The following is a 17,153-nucleotide window of genomic DNA, read 5'->3' as shown; positions in this document are numbered from 1 at the left end:
TATACACCAAATTTTATTTCTTTATTTTTTAGCATATGTTACCAAGCTAAAGGCTGATTAAAGTAAAAAATAAAGATTTTTACTCATTAGATGCAACTGAACGTATTCGGTTTTGGTTTAAGATTGAACCAAAAAGTGAAACTTGATTAAAATTGTTACTGGATATTAGTAAAGAAGAAACTTGAATAATCATTATTTGTTATTAGCTTTCAACCAGATTCACATATTATGAACCGTAACCGAGAACTATAAATCACATAACGAATTCAGTTTCCGGTTCAGTCTTAAAACGAATTCGGTTCGGTCTTTAACGAATTCAGTTCGGTAGAGACTAAACCGAAACCCAGTTTATAATTACATCTACTTTTAACGGTTTCCATAACATTTGCCTTAAAGAAGTACAACTTGCAACATTATACAAAAGCTGATATTAAACCTGCACAACGCAACACAAAGAGAGAAAAGTCAGTCTACATATATGCATCCATGATTTTGCTTATTATGAGGATACAACTTCTTAACTACATACAATGATACACAAAACATCATTGGTCTAATACATATCTTCAATCGTACATGTTTACAAATCTGCGAGCACGCACCGAATTGTGCGTTGTTTACAAATCTGCACTGTTGTTTACAAATCTACGAGCGCACACTGACCCGCAACTGACTTGCGCACGTTGTTTACTTTTTGGACAACTAATTTTTTTGTCAGCCTAACAATTTGCAGCAAAAGTCATTTATGGTTGCATATTGACAATTTGTGACCCAAGGTCAGTTATGGTATACCACATATACTAACTATATTCTTTAGTTTTTGTATATATTCTTTAGTTATTATATAATATATAGACAGAGATTTTTGTTCATGTTGTTCGTTGTAACTAGAATCATATGCTTCTATAACTTGCATTTTGGGATAATCGTGTAGCAAGCATACAAAATTCAATTGCACAACACCAATATCCAAGCATACTTAATTAACTATCAAAAGCTTTACATATTACATGCTCAAACCCTAATGCTCCTCGTTATTAAGCATAATTTCTATACTCAGCATTCAGAAAACAAAAAGTGATGTTTTGGCACGCAATCTGTAACTTGATTTGAAAGCAAACCTTATTAACAGTCCATTAAACCCTAGCCAATTAACAATAGAACAATGTAAAATTGAAGGTATATACCTCACTAGAGATGAAATCTTGCAAATAATCCTTCAATAGACTGAATTTTTTTACTTCAAATAATCCTTCAGGCCGATTGAACCCTATCCGACTGCAAATTGAACGTGTCGTGGTGGTGTAGCATCGTGGACTGAACCCTAGATGGTGTTGTGGTGTAAAGAGGGACCGATGGAGAAGATCGATGGTCGAAGAAGATGAACCCTAGATAGCATTCAGTTGGGAGAAGATAAATGGTTGAAGGAGATGGACTAATGATGTACTGTAACTTGGGCGCTACTTTGAGTGAAATATAGGGAGTGGGTTAAAATTTTAATTTGAATTTAAAGATGACACTCATATGTGACATGCACATTTATTATTTTAATTTATGACATCAGTTTAATGACACACAAAAATGAATGTCAAAAATCTTATAATATTTAAAAATTATGACGGAGACACATGCATTTGCGTGTCATAAATCTTCGCGTGTCATTATGCGCATGTCATTAAAGGCCTTTTTTCTAGTAATGTGTCATATTAGAATAATAATATGAGCAACTTAGTGATACTGAGAAGTAATAAGTGTTGAATAGTTATAATATCTGGAAGCAAAATGTTTTATCTTTTTAACCTTTTATGGTTTAAAATAATATTTTATAAAAACTTTAAATAAACCCGTGTAATACGCGGGCTAAACGCTAGTATCTATAATATATATAAACGAAAACATAAAAATCCTACGTGTCGCGATGTGGTCGCTCCCTCTTTTTTGGAGTCACCAGATTTGTTTGATTTTTAAATGAAGGCTTCTTATGCATTTGACCCGAATTCACGGGTATTGGTCTTACCAAACCCAGATATTCCTTAAACGGGTTATAACATCTCATTAAATTAAAAACCAATCTCAACAAATATTTGATATAAAAATCCTATAAAGTAGAGATATATTAAAAATTCATATCTTATTTATTTAAAAACAAGATATATATTATTTATAATTAAAAAACCAATTTTATAGTAAAAACAAAGCTCATATACCTTTTAAACCGGGTTATTGAAACAATTTATTATTAAAACATAAGTATATTATTATCTTTCATACAATAAAAAAAATAAAACTTCAATAAATAAATAAATAAATATTAGAACAAATAATATAAAACAACCCCCGTAATACGGGGGATAAAAACTAGTATTATATAAACTTAAACACCGAGTATGAGATACCACATTTATAAACGTTAACGTAAGATCAAATTTTGATCTTGTTATAATATCTTAATTAATACACAAACATACTATATAAACATAGGTATAATAAAATAGTTATGCAAACAACATGCATGCCCTTTATTTTCACATATATAAAGACGCGCGCATAATTATTCGTTGTACGCCTGTACGTGCAGATAATCAGAGGCTTATGTCTGCGTACCCGCAGACATAATCCTATTACAAACATTTAAAGCAAAAACAAACACAACCTAAGTCGTGTCATTTGTTCTTTGGTTTGTACCATTTCATTGTCTTACTTTTCTTCTCTACACTTAATAAGTTTTCATTTTCTTCCTATATATAATAAGTTTATATTATAACCCTAATGATTAATGTTGAATTTTAATGGACCCTATACGTTATTAATTTGTTACTATTATTAATATTATTACTATCATTATTATGAAGAGTTTATTCTTCGTTTTGTCAAGGAAAATTGCTCTATCGCGCTTGAAAATATAAATAATCATAAAAATTATAAAAAGTGATTTGACAACAACGACCAAAGCCTTTTTGTCCTAATCTTTGTCTACGGTGTGTTTTTCTTGGGCGGTGGCTCCATATCAACGACTTTCAAGTTAAATCAAAGACTATATTACTTTAAAAAGTCTTTTAACATCGTTATATTTAGCACTAAATGATAAAAAATAAATTGATTATCAATAGTAAAAAATATGAGCTTGAAGCCATGAACTAAGTTAACATGTAGATTATAGGGTTTTTTTTTCTGTTTTTTTAATATATTTTTTTATTAATTCACATAAATCATTGTCAATAACGAACCTCAGTCACACTTGAAAAATCTTATTTGACTTGCTATTAAATCGTGTTTTGTCTATATGAATTTAGGTTGATGTCTTCATCGATACGTTATGTGAATCTCCACCTTGAAAAGCTAAATTGACAACGCGCAAACATAAATATTAAGCACTTTATTTTTATTTTTTTAGCTAAAGTTTGCCTAATGTTTAACGTAGGATTGATAGAAATTTTGCAAGTTCGAGTTTTTTTGTTTAGAGTAAACTGCGGTTTTCGTCCATGTGGTTTGCCCAAATTTATGATTTTAGTATAATAGTTTCAAATATGAGGTATTCGGCCCTATGGTTTCATTTCACTTGTTCCCCTTTGCAAGTGAAATGAAAGGGGAATGAAACCACATAGACAAAAATCACATATTTAAAACTATTAGATTAAAACCGTATATTTGAACAAAACACATAGACGAAAATTACAATTCACTGTTTTGTTTATTATTCTAATATTATTTTGTTGATATAGTTATTATTTGTATATTTAAATATATTATTTAGTAATTAAATCATAATTGTATAATTAAACTTAATCATGTGATTATATCCATATATAAACACATATCCATACACAATAGAGTACGGACTTGCTTGTTTTCTCGAACTTGGAGACTTAAGTTCACGCAGGTCTGGCCCTAAAACAAGGTAGCCCCCCCCCCCCAAGTAATAACATACTAAGGCTATGTGTGGCGGATGAGCTACAATTGAACGAATTACGACACGTGACGCCCAGTCAGTAAAGGATAGAAAATTGTTTTTAGGGTGTAATGGTATTGTAGCCTTTATATATATATATATATATATATATATATATATATATATATATATATATATAATATCTGCACACACAACCAACGGCGACAAATTCCTTACCCCCCCCCCCCCTATCGCCCCACATTTCGCCCGGGGGGTGGGGGCGGTATGCTCGCCCTCATCGCCCCAAATTCGCCGGAATTTCCGCCACTACGGGTGGCTTAAGAGAATAAAAGAGTCCAGTAGTAATAGTCCATTGCCCGTTTTCTTTAACCACAATGTCCTCTTGTTTTTAATGGTTTGGTTATTTTCGGTTAATAACCGATATCAAACATATACTAAAATTTTGCTTAAAATTACATAAAATGAATGTTTAAATGCATTAAATGAAGGTATAAATATATGAAAATGAGATATTAGTACATGGAATTGAGATATAAATACATGAAAATGATAGTATTAAACTATTAATTCGTATAATACATGAAATAGAGGAAAAAAGTCTAGAAAATATGAAAAAAAATGAAGAGTTCGGTGCGGTTTGTTTATTTCGGTTTTCGGTTACTTCGGTTTGGTTCCGTTGGTTTTCGATTCGGTTTCGGTTAACGATTCGGTTATTACTCACCCCTGGTCGTATCCGTTTAGCAATTAGTCCAATAGCAATATCTATTTAAAAAAAAGAACTCGTATCAATTTGAGAACGAACTTCGAACATCATGTTAGTAATCTCAATCAACAAACATGGCATAAGCCAGTCAGGGCGTAATTTGTAAATCGATCAAACAATAAGGCATGATAACATTGTTTTGGTTTTGGGACAATTTTAATCAAGCACAATATATTATACACTATCAATTATAATAATTAATCAACAACTTTGCTTCGAAGAATGATAAGAGTCTCTTGATTCCTTTAACTTTCTGTTGTATTTGTTATTTTTATCATAATTATCATTGATCTTTGGGGAAAAATTATTTTTTATATATATAAGGATTCAGTTTTTTGTACTCGACTAGGATACTCGAAATCTTGAAAAAGCCGCTTTAAACGCTTTTACTATGTAAGGCCCCGTTACCGGTAGCCCTACTTTCGTGTTGGATTTACTCATAAACGCAGTTCTAAATATCAGAGTTAATTAAAACATTTGCGGAACATTAAAAACATTCAAACCATTACATTCCATAACCATAATTCTTGTCTTATCGAGCATTCATAGTCATTTAAAAACAAAACATAGTCTTTTAAAATAAAACATCATAGCAAAATCTTCAGATGCCAGCTTCGTCCAACTCTGCCATGTGTCCTCTTCAAGCTATCTGCCTCATTCTACTCATCTGCGTGCATACTAAAAGTCAGTTACGCTGAGTGAGTTCTAGTTAATCATACAACATACAATCTGTTCTCATACTTGTACACGTGCCCGAAGGAGTGTACATTATTCATACTTACTTTTCATACGTAGCTATCCATCCTATTTAAAGAGCATTCCGCTCTATAACCTCACAGATATTATAAGGGTATAGTCCCTAACATCACAGATATTATAAGGGTCTGGTCCCTAACATCACAGATATTATAAGGGTCTGGTCCCTAACATCACAGATATTATAAGGGTCTGGTCCCTAACATCACAGATATTATATGGGTCTGGTCCCTACCATCACAGATATTATTAGGGTCTGGTCCCTACCATCACAGATATTATTAGGGTCTGGTCCCTTTGTTTCATGCTACTGTACCATACCTGCTCTTACATAATTTCCTTGACAATACGTGCAATCTCCGAAGAGCGTTCACGTACCAGCAACATATCATACTTAATCATCCATACATCATTTATACATCATATATATTCATACATACAACATTCATACATCATATATATCAATCATATCATTAACTACCACCTGACGGTCCATGCAATATCCGAAGATCGTTCATGCACCGTCAAGCAATCATCATACATAATTCATACAGGGCATACACTTACCACTTAAGGTAAGTGTATTAACTATCACATCGAGTATGCACACAGTCCCGAAAACATAACAAGGAAGTGGGGCTAGAAACTCACCTCAATGCGGTTGCGTTCACCGTTTACGGTTATTCCCTTCTTGAGCTGTGCACGACTAACTGTATAATAATTACAGTATTAAGTACCGCTCTAGTCATCTCATTGCTACTTAATTAGTCTTACACGTCTAAGCTGTTTTACTTCATTAAATCATTACCTGGTTAGTTAATCGTTACTCATTTACCTTTAAAGGTATCTTTCATAAATTGCCAAACTCCAAGGGCTGTTATGTAATTATATAATTCTTTTCTAAGTCCAGGGACTATTCTGTCTTTATATTAAACTCCTAGTTCGTTACTTTTCCCTTAACGAATTGGGTAACGAATCACCCTCTCATTCGCTAAGCTCCCATAATGAACTAGCTAACGAATCACCCTTTGATTCGCTAAGCTCTCATAATGAACTAGCTAACGAATCACCCTCTGATTCGCTAAGCTCCCATAACGAACTAGCTAACGAATCACCCTCTGATTCGCTAAGCTCTCATAACGAACTAGCTAACGAATCACTCTCTGATTCGCGAAGCTCCCGTAACGAACTAGCTAACGAATCACCCTCTGATTCGCTAAGCTCCCGTAACGAACTAGCTAACGAATCACCCTCTGATTTTCTAAGCTCCCATAACGAACTAGCTAAATAATCACCCATAAAATCACCAATAGTTCTTATCCAGACTTTGACTCAAGGGTCAAAGTCAAAATCGTCAAGAACAGCAAATAGTCAACAGATCTTAGATCTGCAATTAAACCTTCGTTTCTTATCCAAATATCACGATTTTGGTATCAACGGAATCGTCTGACCAGCGCCTACAAACCCCAACCATCAAATCGGCCTAACATCGATGTTTAAGGGGTACGATTTAGGCATATAGGTTACGGGTTTACTTAGGTTTACAATTAACCCATCAAATGTTAACCAATTTCCATAAGATTTGTTGTTTTGGATTCGTTTATAACAAACTAACACAGATCTATGATTTTCTTAATCAAACCGAACCTATATGAACGATTTCTAAATATAAACGTATCTTAGACGAGTCGGTATTCGAACACGAGCTGGTCTTTGATGTTGTTTTGGTTCGTCACAACGATCTAGCACCAACAATCTTGGGTTTCGACTTCGGATCTTGGTTCGGGTTATAGGATGGTGTGTGTGTTTTCCAATGTGTAGGCTATGGTGTAGAGAATGGATAAAAATGGAAAGGTTTAGGGTTTAAGGGGTATTTATACTCCCTTAAGCCCATGGACCTAAAGCCCATTCAATTCCTTATTTTCCATCTTCTAAAGTCCAAGCCCACCTTCTATTAGTTTATTTATTTAAACCGACACACGACACTTTATAAAATGAACGAAATTTATTTTTATTATAATAACCGAAAATAGGATGTTACATACTACCCACAATATTACCAGTAATAAATTTCATTTTCTCTAGGACCATTAAACCACTAATAAAGTTTCATTGAAATAGAACGAGGTTTTAATTAATATTAGAGCATTACCGGTTACGGATATGATATCAAGTCAAGACCAGCCTGTTTCATAATTATATATTATTATTATTTGTCGGGCGGTCAGATTCAAACACCGACGCATGCACCCGGACTAAATGGTTCATGCGTTGTGTCCGAGTGTTATCCACAAACGTTTGACCCTGTTAATAAAAGCTGGAAGCGTTACGCGCACGAGGCACGTATTGTACTACGACAAAACTTATTAAAGTATTCACCCCCACTTCCATTATTATTTTATAACTCACATTATAATAGCGTGCAAAATGTTGTCAAAATGCATAAAAACAATTCATTTTAAAATATTATGAGCATGGGATTCCTTTTACACTCTGCTTTAAGATAAAGATTAAAGAAGTACTATCAGAGGTCCTTTATTAGTTTTTGAAATAAATCTTCATACGAAGACGACAGATGAAATCATAAAAGAAAGACTAATTTGAAAACGTTTTAAACATCACTTTAAACAAAACTAATTAAAACTTAAAAGTATGTAAATATAAAAATGTTAAGGGTGACGGTATCCATTCCGATCTCTTGTATAATTTTACTTGTACCGGACTCGACGAGATGATGTTTTCGTCCCGTTACTCTCCATTTCTTCTTTCTTTCGCGGTGCACCTTGGCAAGTTGGGGAGATCTTCCCAATTTTAACCATACTCCCAATCTTTCGTTCTTGTTTCATATCGCCTGCTCTTAATGATTGCAATATTTTGTTAGTCAAAATTTTTATAACTAGTTAAAAGATTGAGATATTCAAATGCGTTTGTTAATAAGTTACTTTTGGTTAAACTTAAAAAGAGTCAATAAAAATGTTAGTAATAGCTAATAAGTCTCGTATATATTTTATTTAGTCACGCCCATTGTTAAACATATACTGAAATATTCGTAATGATGAACATTTTTAAGGTTGAGTGCATTGTAAGTTTATGAAAAAAGTTTAAATAAATTTAATAAACAATATTAAGAGTTAGATTACTAAATAATAATATTCTCTTTTGTCTAAACCTTAATGTAAATTCTTCTGTCACATTCTAACTTAGAATTAAATATGTATGGTGTTATAGCTTAAAAGTAATAAAAACGGATGTATAGAAGATATCATAATTAAGAGTGTGAGTGGATAATTCTCAAGACCAAACCCGCGGGATCAAGATCAAATAAAAAGATCAGAACCAAGAGGGCCCGAAGACCAATAACCATATCTCTACTGGTTGTTTGGTACCATAACATGTTGAAGAGAAAAGAATTAATTTGAAGGCGGTTTTAAAGTCTAAACCATCCTATATGTAGATGGTCAAAGAAATAAATCCTAAAATTAATTTTAGTTGGTTTTCAAAATTTTAAAGTGCAAAATTGGATGTCGGCCCATGAGAACAGCGGGATAAAGAAATAGTGAAAGGATTGGTCAACGCAGAGCAGGAGAAGATATGTAATAAATCAGATGTATTTGAGTTATATAAAATGGGTAAATCATTTATATCAACTCTTGATGGTAACTTGATGAAATTCAATAGTTTTACACTAATATTTTTCTCTTGATGGTGCGTGGAGTGATGCGGAAAAACTATTAGGAACTCTAGTCCAGAGATCCTATGGTATTAACACCGTTGGAAAATAGCCGTTAAGCTAGTTAAAAAACACACATTTTAAAAAAAATGGTTTTACCTTTATACATACTCTTTATTCATACATATATATACATTCTTTATCTATATCAACTAAATAGACCACTAGTAAAATGTTGGTTATTAATAAATTAGTTTAAATTAAGCAGCAATATAAATTAAAGGGTTAGGATAAAATACATCTTTATTGTTAAATGTACTTCTCTATAAACTTTCACTTCGTTTAGCTATTTTAATTGGCATGTTAGTTCTTTTAACATTGTTTTCTTAAAATATCAAACAAAGGATTATAAATTTTTATTTTTGTTTTTCAGTGATTTATATATATATATTATAGATTTTATTATTTTTATTACTTTATTATCTTATTAAAAGCTCGATTTACATGTATTAAAATTACTGTTTTTAATAGCTAAATTATACATCTACTTTGCTCTTGCAAAGTTTTGAACCAACATCACATTTAAAAGGACGAACACAATATTAGTAAATCAATAGATCTTGGTTATGTGTTAAATTTATTTATTTATTATTATTATTATTATTATTATTATTATTATTTGTATGTATATGCATATGCGCGCGTGTGTTTATGTAAATATAAACAGTAATATTAATATTGGTATTAATATTGATAATATTAAAATTATAAATAATATTATTTGTAATAACAAAAGAAAGAAATAGAATTTATTTTTTTTATATAGTGGAAAATGTTAGAGGACTAATATCTAAGTAAAATTATTAAAGAAAAATAGTAATTATTGGCTTATTTTTAAAATCTATAATATATATAAACGAACCCTTTAAAAGCTCCATGGTTGCTCTCTACAGTCTCTCAAGCTACCAGATTGCATTACTTGTAAATGGATGCTTCTCATGCATTTGACCCGAATTCAATCACGGTATGGGTCTCACCAAACCCAGATAGTTCTTAAACGGGTTATAACATCTCATTAAATTAATAAAAATCTCATCAAATATTTGGTATCAAAATTCTATAAAATAAGGATATACTAAAAATTAATATATGATTTTTTAGCAAAAATATATAATTTATAATTAAAAAACAAGTTTACAGTAAAAAAATTAGTGAGTCAAGGGTCTCGCCAAATCTTGATAATTTTTAAATCGGGTTATAACATCTCATTTATTTGTGAAACTATTTTATTATCAAATCCTCAGTATATTACTCCGTATTAACTTTGTTATAACAACTAAAATTAAAATCCAAAAAATATATATAAATATTAGACACGAATAATAAAACAATCTCGTAATACAGGAAATAAAAGCTAGTAACCCAATATATTTAAGATTCTAAATATAATAAATAAAAACGAAAAGGAGGAAATGGAGAGTTGTTGAAATTGCAACGTTGGCAAAGGTGGGCTTGACTTTGACTAATGGCAAAGACTTCTTAACTAACAGCTGAGCCGACAAGACTTTTAGTTTTCTACTACTTATCACACTTTTTTTTTCCTTTTCCTTCTATTTTTCTTCCACTTTTTAATCTAACTAATTTTAACCAACTTTTTTAAAATTGAGTTAAATTTTTCCAACTTAAGCTTTATTTTCCTACTGATACCTAGTTAACAAACCAGATATCTGTTTAGATAATAATTTCATCCTTAATCATGATTTAGTGATAACAATTACATTTTACGAATGTGGCCACATAATTTATATACAAGCTCTGCTACAGGAATTTTATCTACAAATTTTGTTACAGAAATTGTAACCTGAATTTAAACCAAAATTAATTAGTTAATTATTTCTCGCCAAATACCTCTGTCTTAATTTGTAATATAACTTAATTAATAATATAATTTAATTAATACATGTGGTAAATGTAGTATCGGTTGTTTTCTACGAGATTGATTTAAAGATTGATTTGTTTGACTAGTACTACAGTAAGAAACAAAAAAAGATTTAAAGGTATAACCTTGACCGTATTATAATCAAATTAAATGCTAGAAGACAAATACCAAACGTTTGTTATAAAATAAAAAAGTATATGTAATACAAATGAGAGGCTATTTGGAAGACTTAATAATTAAAATATACCATATCTTGATCTTGACCATAATAATATCTGTAGCAAGTCACCTTCCTCTTTACTTCCTTCTCAACTTGAACTTCTCACCTTGTCTATATATTCTACTCTTTCCTTTTATTCAGTTCTCCAGTTCACCCCCTCTCATCTTTCTATCTCTACCTCTATATCTTTCTACTACAAGATCATTAATCTACTACAAAAAGGGTTTATTTTTTCAAGAATATTCTTTCAATGGAATACACAAGCCTGGTTGATACCTCTTTGGATCTTAATACAAATCCTAAACACTTCCTCTCTCTAGTTCCTGTAAGTACGTCCTTACAGTTTACACAGGATCATGAGAGAACTCATTCTTACAGCATAGTATATACAGTATAGGTACATAATATATACCTGTACTGTATATATATGATGCAGTAACCAGTTCTCTCTCTAGAAGAGTTCTCTCAGGATCCCATAGCATATGTGAATGTCTTTAGCTTACAAGATTTCTTGATTTTGACTCACAGAAACAAGAAGCTCAAAGCAACTTCATTGAGCTTGGATTGAAGATGCCGTCTGTAAAGGATGAGGTATATACCATTTTAACTTATGGGTTATTCTCTCTCTAGCTAGATGTATCTTTCTTTCTAACTTTGTTAGGACTATTGTATGTTATCAGGCAGCTAGTGCTTTGGTGGAAGAATTGAATAGGGTGAGTGCTGAAAACAAGAAGCTGACAGAGATGTTGACAGATGTGTGTGAGAACTATAATGCTTTGCATAAACATTTAACTGAGATCAAGAATAACAATCCGACACCACCCGATAGCACCAACAACTCGAAGAAACGAAAGCTAGAAAACACCATTAATAATCAGAATATTATCAACAATGAGAGAGGAGCTTCTGAGAGCAGTTCAAGTGATGAGGACTCTTGCAAGAAACCAAGACAAGAACAACACATCAAGGCCAAGATTTCTAGAGTTTGTGTTCGTACTGAAGCGTCCGATACCGGCCTCGTAAGTCCTCTCGATTCCATCTATACATGTTACAAGTTTTGTTAAGGATAAAGAGTTAATTAAGGGTACTTACAATAGAAATATTCGGTTTTTTGGATAGTATTTATTGCATCATCAAGATGTTGACATGCTTAACGATTATAGCAAAGATAGATACAAAAACTTATGCTTACAAAGTACAAGTTAAAGATCATAGTTTATTTTAGCCATAAAACTTGTTATCAGAAAAGTCATGTGACCACGAAGTTATTAACCTGTTAACTAACGGAATCAGGTAAATCCCAGTGAGTGACCTTTAAGATATTATCCATAAGATTAACATATACCTTTTTTAGACAAGTAATTACCACTACACCATCCTTGAAGGTTAAATGTTATATGTTAAATATTGTGTTTGCATAGATCTCTAAATGTATATGTTATATTGTATGTCAACAGTTGGTGAAAGATGGATACCAATGGAGGAAATATGGGCAAAAGGTCACAAGAGACAACCCTTCTCCTAGAGCTTATTTCAAATGCTCTCATGCTCCAAGCTGCCCAGTCAAAAAGAAGGTAAGAGAAACCACCTAATAGTGTATATATGATTGTATTCTTTAACCATGTGACATATGTATCATACAAAGATATCGTTTGTTTTAATGTTCAATCTTGTTTACTTTAGGTTCAAAGAAGTGTTGAGGATCAATCAATCTTGGTGGCAACTTATGAAGGAGAGCACAACCATCCAAACCAATCGAAACAAGAGCAAGCGGGTTCCGGCTTGTCTCGAACGGTTGCAACCACAACACTAGGGTCAGTCCCATGCTCAGCATCAATCGGTTCATCGGGACCCACCATCACCCTTGACCTAACCACCCCACCAAAACCACAGCCTAACCCATGTGACGAACCCAAGGTTGGTGGTAACCGAAGAGTTGACACACCGGAATTTCAACAATTTTTGGTAGACCAAATGGCATCTTCATTGACAAAAGATCCTAGCTTTAAAGCAGCATTAGCTGCAGCAATATCGGGTAGAATGGTTCAACAAAATCAGTCACAAAAGTGGTAGTTAGCTAGCTTGAAGCTGTTGATGAGATCATGCATGATGTATATATATCACATGGTTAAAGAATACAAAGAAAGTGCTAGTGGTGGGAAGCTTCGAGGTGATTTGAGAGTTGTACACTTGTACACAAGTTGTGGTGGTTGGTTAATTTGGTTCCAATTTTAACGGGATTTGGCTCAAACCATGAAAGCCCTTGGGACGTTATTGTTATTATTATTGTTATGTCTTTCACGTGGAAAAGTTATCCACTATATGACCCTTTTCGTGGTCCAATCTGTCAATAGCTTCAAAGTGGTCCTTGAATTCATTATGAACAATTTAATGTGCAACACTTTCACATGCTTTATTGTTCAAGATAAACAATACAATTTTCATTTTGAGAGGTTTCTTGTTGGATATATTATCAAACGTCTCTTAAAGAGAGATGTGATCGATGTTAACGAGTCGAATACTTTTCTCATATAATATTCCACCTATTTGATGTTTTCATCCTTTCTTTTTATATTTCGATTTGATCCTTGGTAATAAACTGTAACACGATATCTTCTTATTACTAACAAACATTGAAAAGTTATCAAATTCATGTTAGATTATCTATTTTACGATACCAACAATGCTAAAATATAAAATTCCCAAAGACTTCCGTCACATGTTCCGGCTTCTTTATCGATCAACATACTTTTCTAAACACTAGTCAACGATGGGGCCACCCCTACTTCGGTATAAATTTAGCTAGTGACCACCTCGTCTAGATGTAACAATGCCCATATTCCTCGCCAACATCATTGTGCTCTTGGTCTCATTTCACCATTGTTCAAGCGTTCATTCCTTGACCCCCTTTTGTTGTTTATGTGCAAGTAGTTGAAACCCTAGTTCTTTGAACGTGTTCACTTGTCAATATTATCTCCACTTGTCAATCTAATACCATTTCTTATTGGCTGATATGCGGATGGCAATAAAACCAAATCAAATGAAAATATCGAAACATTTGGGACATGTATAAGGTCTGGAAATAGAGCATATTACTTTTTATTATTAACTTCTTTTTGTAGCAATGGGATGAGTATGGGAATCGGTAATATACACATTTACCCGATAACATGTACTTGTTTACCTGATTATATGCCTAACATAATTTTCTCTTTTTTGTTTTCGTTTTTTGTTTTCTATTTGTGTCAAGTATGTTCGGTATATAAATACCCAATTATACTTCTATTACTACTAAGCCAGTTTATATTATGTATATATGGTATATAATATACTCGATACGTGACGGTTTTACGCCGGGTTTAGGACTAGCTTTTATAGTCAAGTATGCAGTTAGTGTTATCTAAACCGATCCTAAACCCGACCTATTGTCATCCTTAGGCCATAATTATATTTTTGCTCATATAATATTTTATGCTGTCTTTTTAGAGTGACTTTACCCTAGATTCTTGTAACACATCATTTTTCGTGAGTGAAACAAAAGTGTTGAGGTGATAATTAAAGGATGTTGTCGGCGTATAAGAAAGAATTATAAATGCTCAGAAGAATTGAAGAAAGTTGGAAGGGCCAAAGTTGTTAAAATAGTGTGTTGAAGTCTAAGGGCCTATTTATCATTTCTGAAAAGTTGTAATCAACCCACTACCATGCCTAGTAACTAAACTAGTGACTCATTGACAATTTGACACTTCATCTTCTCTTCTCTAAACAGCCAAGTTGCATAGATGTTGTGTCACGATCAGTTTGACACTCGTTGACGGTTTAACACCTTATAATTCGTACTTCTAAAGGTAGGACGTCTTGTTAAGCGACATCAGATGATGATGGATTTTAGTCGATGAAATTTAGATAATTCGCACTTCAACAAGAGAAAAATAAATTCTTGAAAGTTTAGAAACTTACCAAAAGCTTCTGAGTTAGTTAAGTGTCTTTTAAAAGATTTTTTTTAGAAGTTTTTACTTGATCAAAAGCAAAGCTAAACTTCTGAAGTATTCTTTTTTCTTCAATAGTTTACTTAAGTTTGAATATTTCATGTCCTAACATCGATGAAATTTGCGAATACATATAAAAGTATTGGTATTTGTATAATTAGCAAATGGAAATTGTATGAGTAAGTGGAGACTAAATAAACTAAATAACATGTTATGCTAATGCTATATTTGTATATTGTTGCTACAACAAAGATAAGACCAATGATAGTGAATGGACTGGTTAGGCTAACAGGCTTCAAGGGTTCAAGTTAACCTAACGCGGGTCGTGGTGTCCCTCTACATTTGCAAAACGTAGAAGGAGGTTCACTAGTTTGTTGTTTGATTGTTACAGTTCACCGAGGATCCAGAACCGTGATGTTTGGAATCGGTTCTTGGATGTTCTTGGTGAAGCTATGATGTTTGTGAAGTAAGAAAGGAATAAGCAAAGTGTATATTCCTTAAGGGAGAAGAGAAGATCAAGGAGTATGTGTTAACTCCAGATCTGTTGGTCCTCATGTTTATGGCTAAGTCCTCTTTATATAGAAGGAGAGACCAAGCCTTTTGTCTAGTGTACAAACTAAATCACCTCCAGTTTGCTTAGAGAGTTGACCTTTATGGACGGGAAACTTTGGACCGCTAGTCCATGATTAAAAAAATAATACTTTATCTGAGCATGTCCCTTGCTCAGAGGTAACAGTGATGTGAATACTGAATAGTGAGTTGACATCGTACTGTAGCACGTGGGTACTTGTTTACATAAGTTGGGGCGGGAAACGAAGCTTTTAACCTTTTAACCTTTTTAGCGTTAATGTGTGGAAGCTATTTTATTGATTCCCTGGGCTACCCCCGTCATCAGCCCCCCAAGTCAGAGGGATTTGAGAGTTAAGCTCAAGGGCTTCTGACTTTTGCACTCATTTTGTTTATTGCTTAAAGCTTAGAGGCTTGTAGGCTTCGAGGCTTTGTTCAGTTTTGGTTATTTTTTGAAATTTTGACAAAACAGTTGATGTGATGGTAACTGCAGGTTGCGGTTCCCAATAACTGCTCCTTAATAATGAGCATAATTGTTCCTTCTCCTTCATTTTTGTTTTAAAGTTCCACAATATTCAAGTTTCTTTCAATCCTTTATCAGGTTAGTCTCGATCCTTCATCTTTCCTTCAAAATTATGGTTGCTAAGAAAGACCTTTCGGTCAGTTTTTCCCGATTGACCCAAGAAGAGGTTGAGTCGTTTTGTATTGAATGGGGAATAGGGTTAAAGTATAAACCGATTGCTCTGCCGGTCGATTCTTTAATCGATCGTTGTTCGGCAGGCTTCATTGCCCTTTATTGCCGTCACTTTGAGTTTTCGAATCTCCAGCATCCGTTTTCAATCTTTGTTTTGAATGTTTTGTAATATTATCGTGTGTCAGTCGGACAGATTCATCCTTTAGGGCTTGCTAGAGTTTCACACTTTGAAGTTTTATGTAAAGCCCTAGATTATGACCCTTCATTGTTGAGTTTTCACCGTTTCTTTCGCTTAGCGAAAAACGGCGATTGGTACACGTTTGAACACACACAGGTTGACACATGTTTGGTTTCTTCGACGGTTACAACCCTCGGTTCTTGGAAGGACCGTTTTTTCTTTGTTTCCGATTCTATCCTTCCATTTAAACCCGTTTGGAGACAACCCGAGGCTGTTCTAAATGAACCGGAGCCAGCCGAATCGGAGTTAAATGAGGCTTTTTTGAAATCAATTAGAAAGTGTCCATCACGTCTTCGCCATCTTCCCGAACATCTTCTTGTGTTGTTAGGAATAACCAAATTGTGGGATAAGCCTAATCGGGATCCCGTGCTTATGAGGGATAATAAGGGTATGCATTTGTTTGTCCCGTA

The 17,153-nt window shown here is 33.1% G+C and overlaps 1 protein-coding gene across 1 annotated transcript; it reads left to right on the top strand.

Moving 5' to 3' along the window:
• Positions 1-11,384: 11,384 nt before the first annotated feature.
• LOC143637442 (putative WRKY transcription factor 40) lies at positions 11,385-13,710 on the top strand. The gene is made up of 5 exons (XM_077104837.1): positions 11,385-11,583; positions 11,787-11,849; positions 11,939-12,277; positions 12,716-12,832; positions 12,942-13,710. Exons 1-5 carry the CDS (start codon positions 11,509-11,511, stop codon positions 13,329-13,331), a joined length of 984 nt encoding a protein of 327 aa, XP_076960952.1. The 5' UTR covers positions 11,385-11,508; the 3' UTR covers positions 13,332-13,710.
• Positions 13,711-17,153: the final 3,443 nt, after the last annotated feature.

This window comes from Bidens hawaiensis, unplaced genomic scaffold (genome assembly GCF_021521415.1).
Source record: "Bidens hawaiensis isolate Kalapana, Puna unplaced genomic scaffold, B.hawaiensis_p1.1 tig00008283_1, whole genome shotgun sequence".
NCBI classification, from domain to species: domain Eukaryota; kingdom Viridiplantae; phylum Streptophyta; class Magnoliopsida; order Asterales; family Asteraceae; genus Bidens; species Bidens hawaiensis.
Note: the sequence above shows the minus strand (reverse complement) of the source record. Positions and strands in the feature narration are given on the sequence as shown.

Excerpts from the sequence above, each read along its gene's own strand:
- LOC143637442 (XM_077104837.1), top strand. The coding sequence starts at position 11,509 with ATGGAATACACAAGCCTGGTTGATACCTCTTTGGATCTTAATACAAAT. Across the intron at positions 11,584-11,786 it reads ACTTCCTCTCTCTAGTTCCT|AAACAAGAAGCTCAAAGCAA; the intron begins GTAAGTACGTCC and ends TTTGACTCACAG. Across the intron at positions 11,850-11,938 it reads TGCCGTCTGTAAAGGATGAG|GCAGCTAGTGCTTTGGTGGA; the intron begins GTATATACCATT and ends GTATGTTATCAG.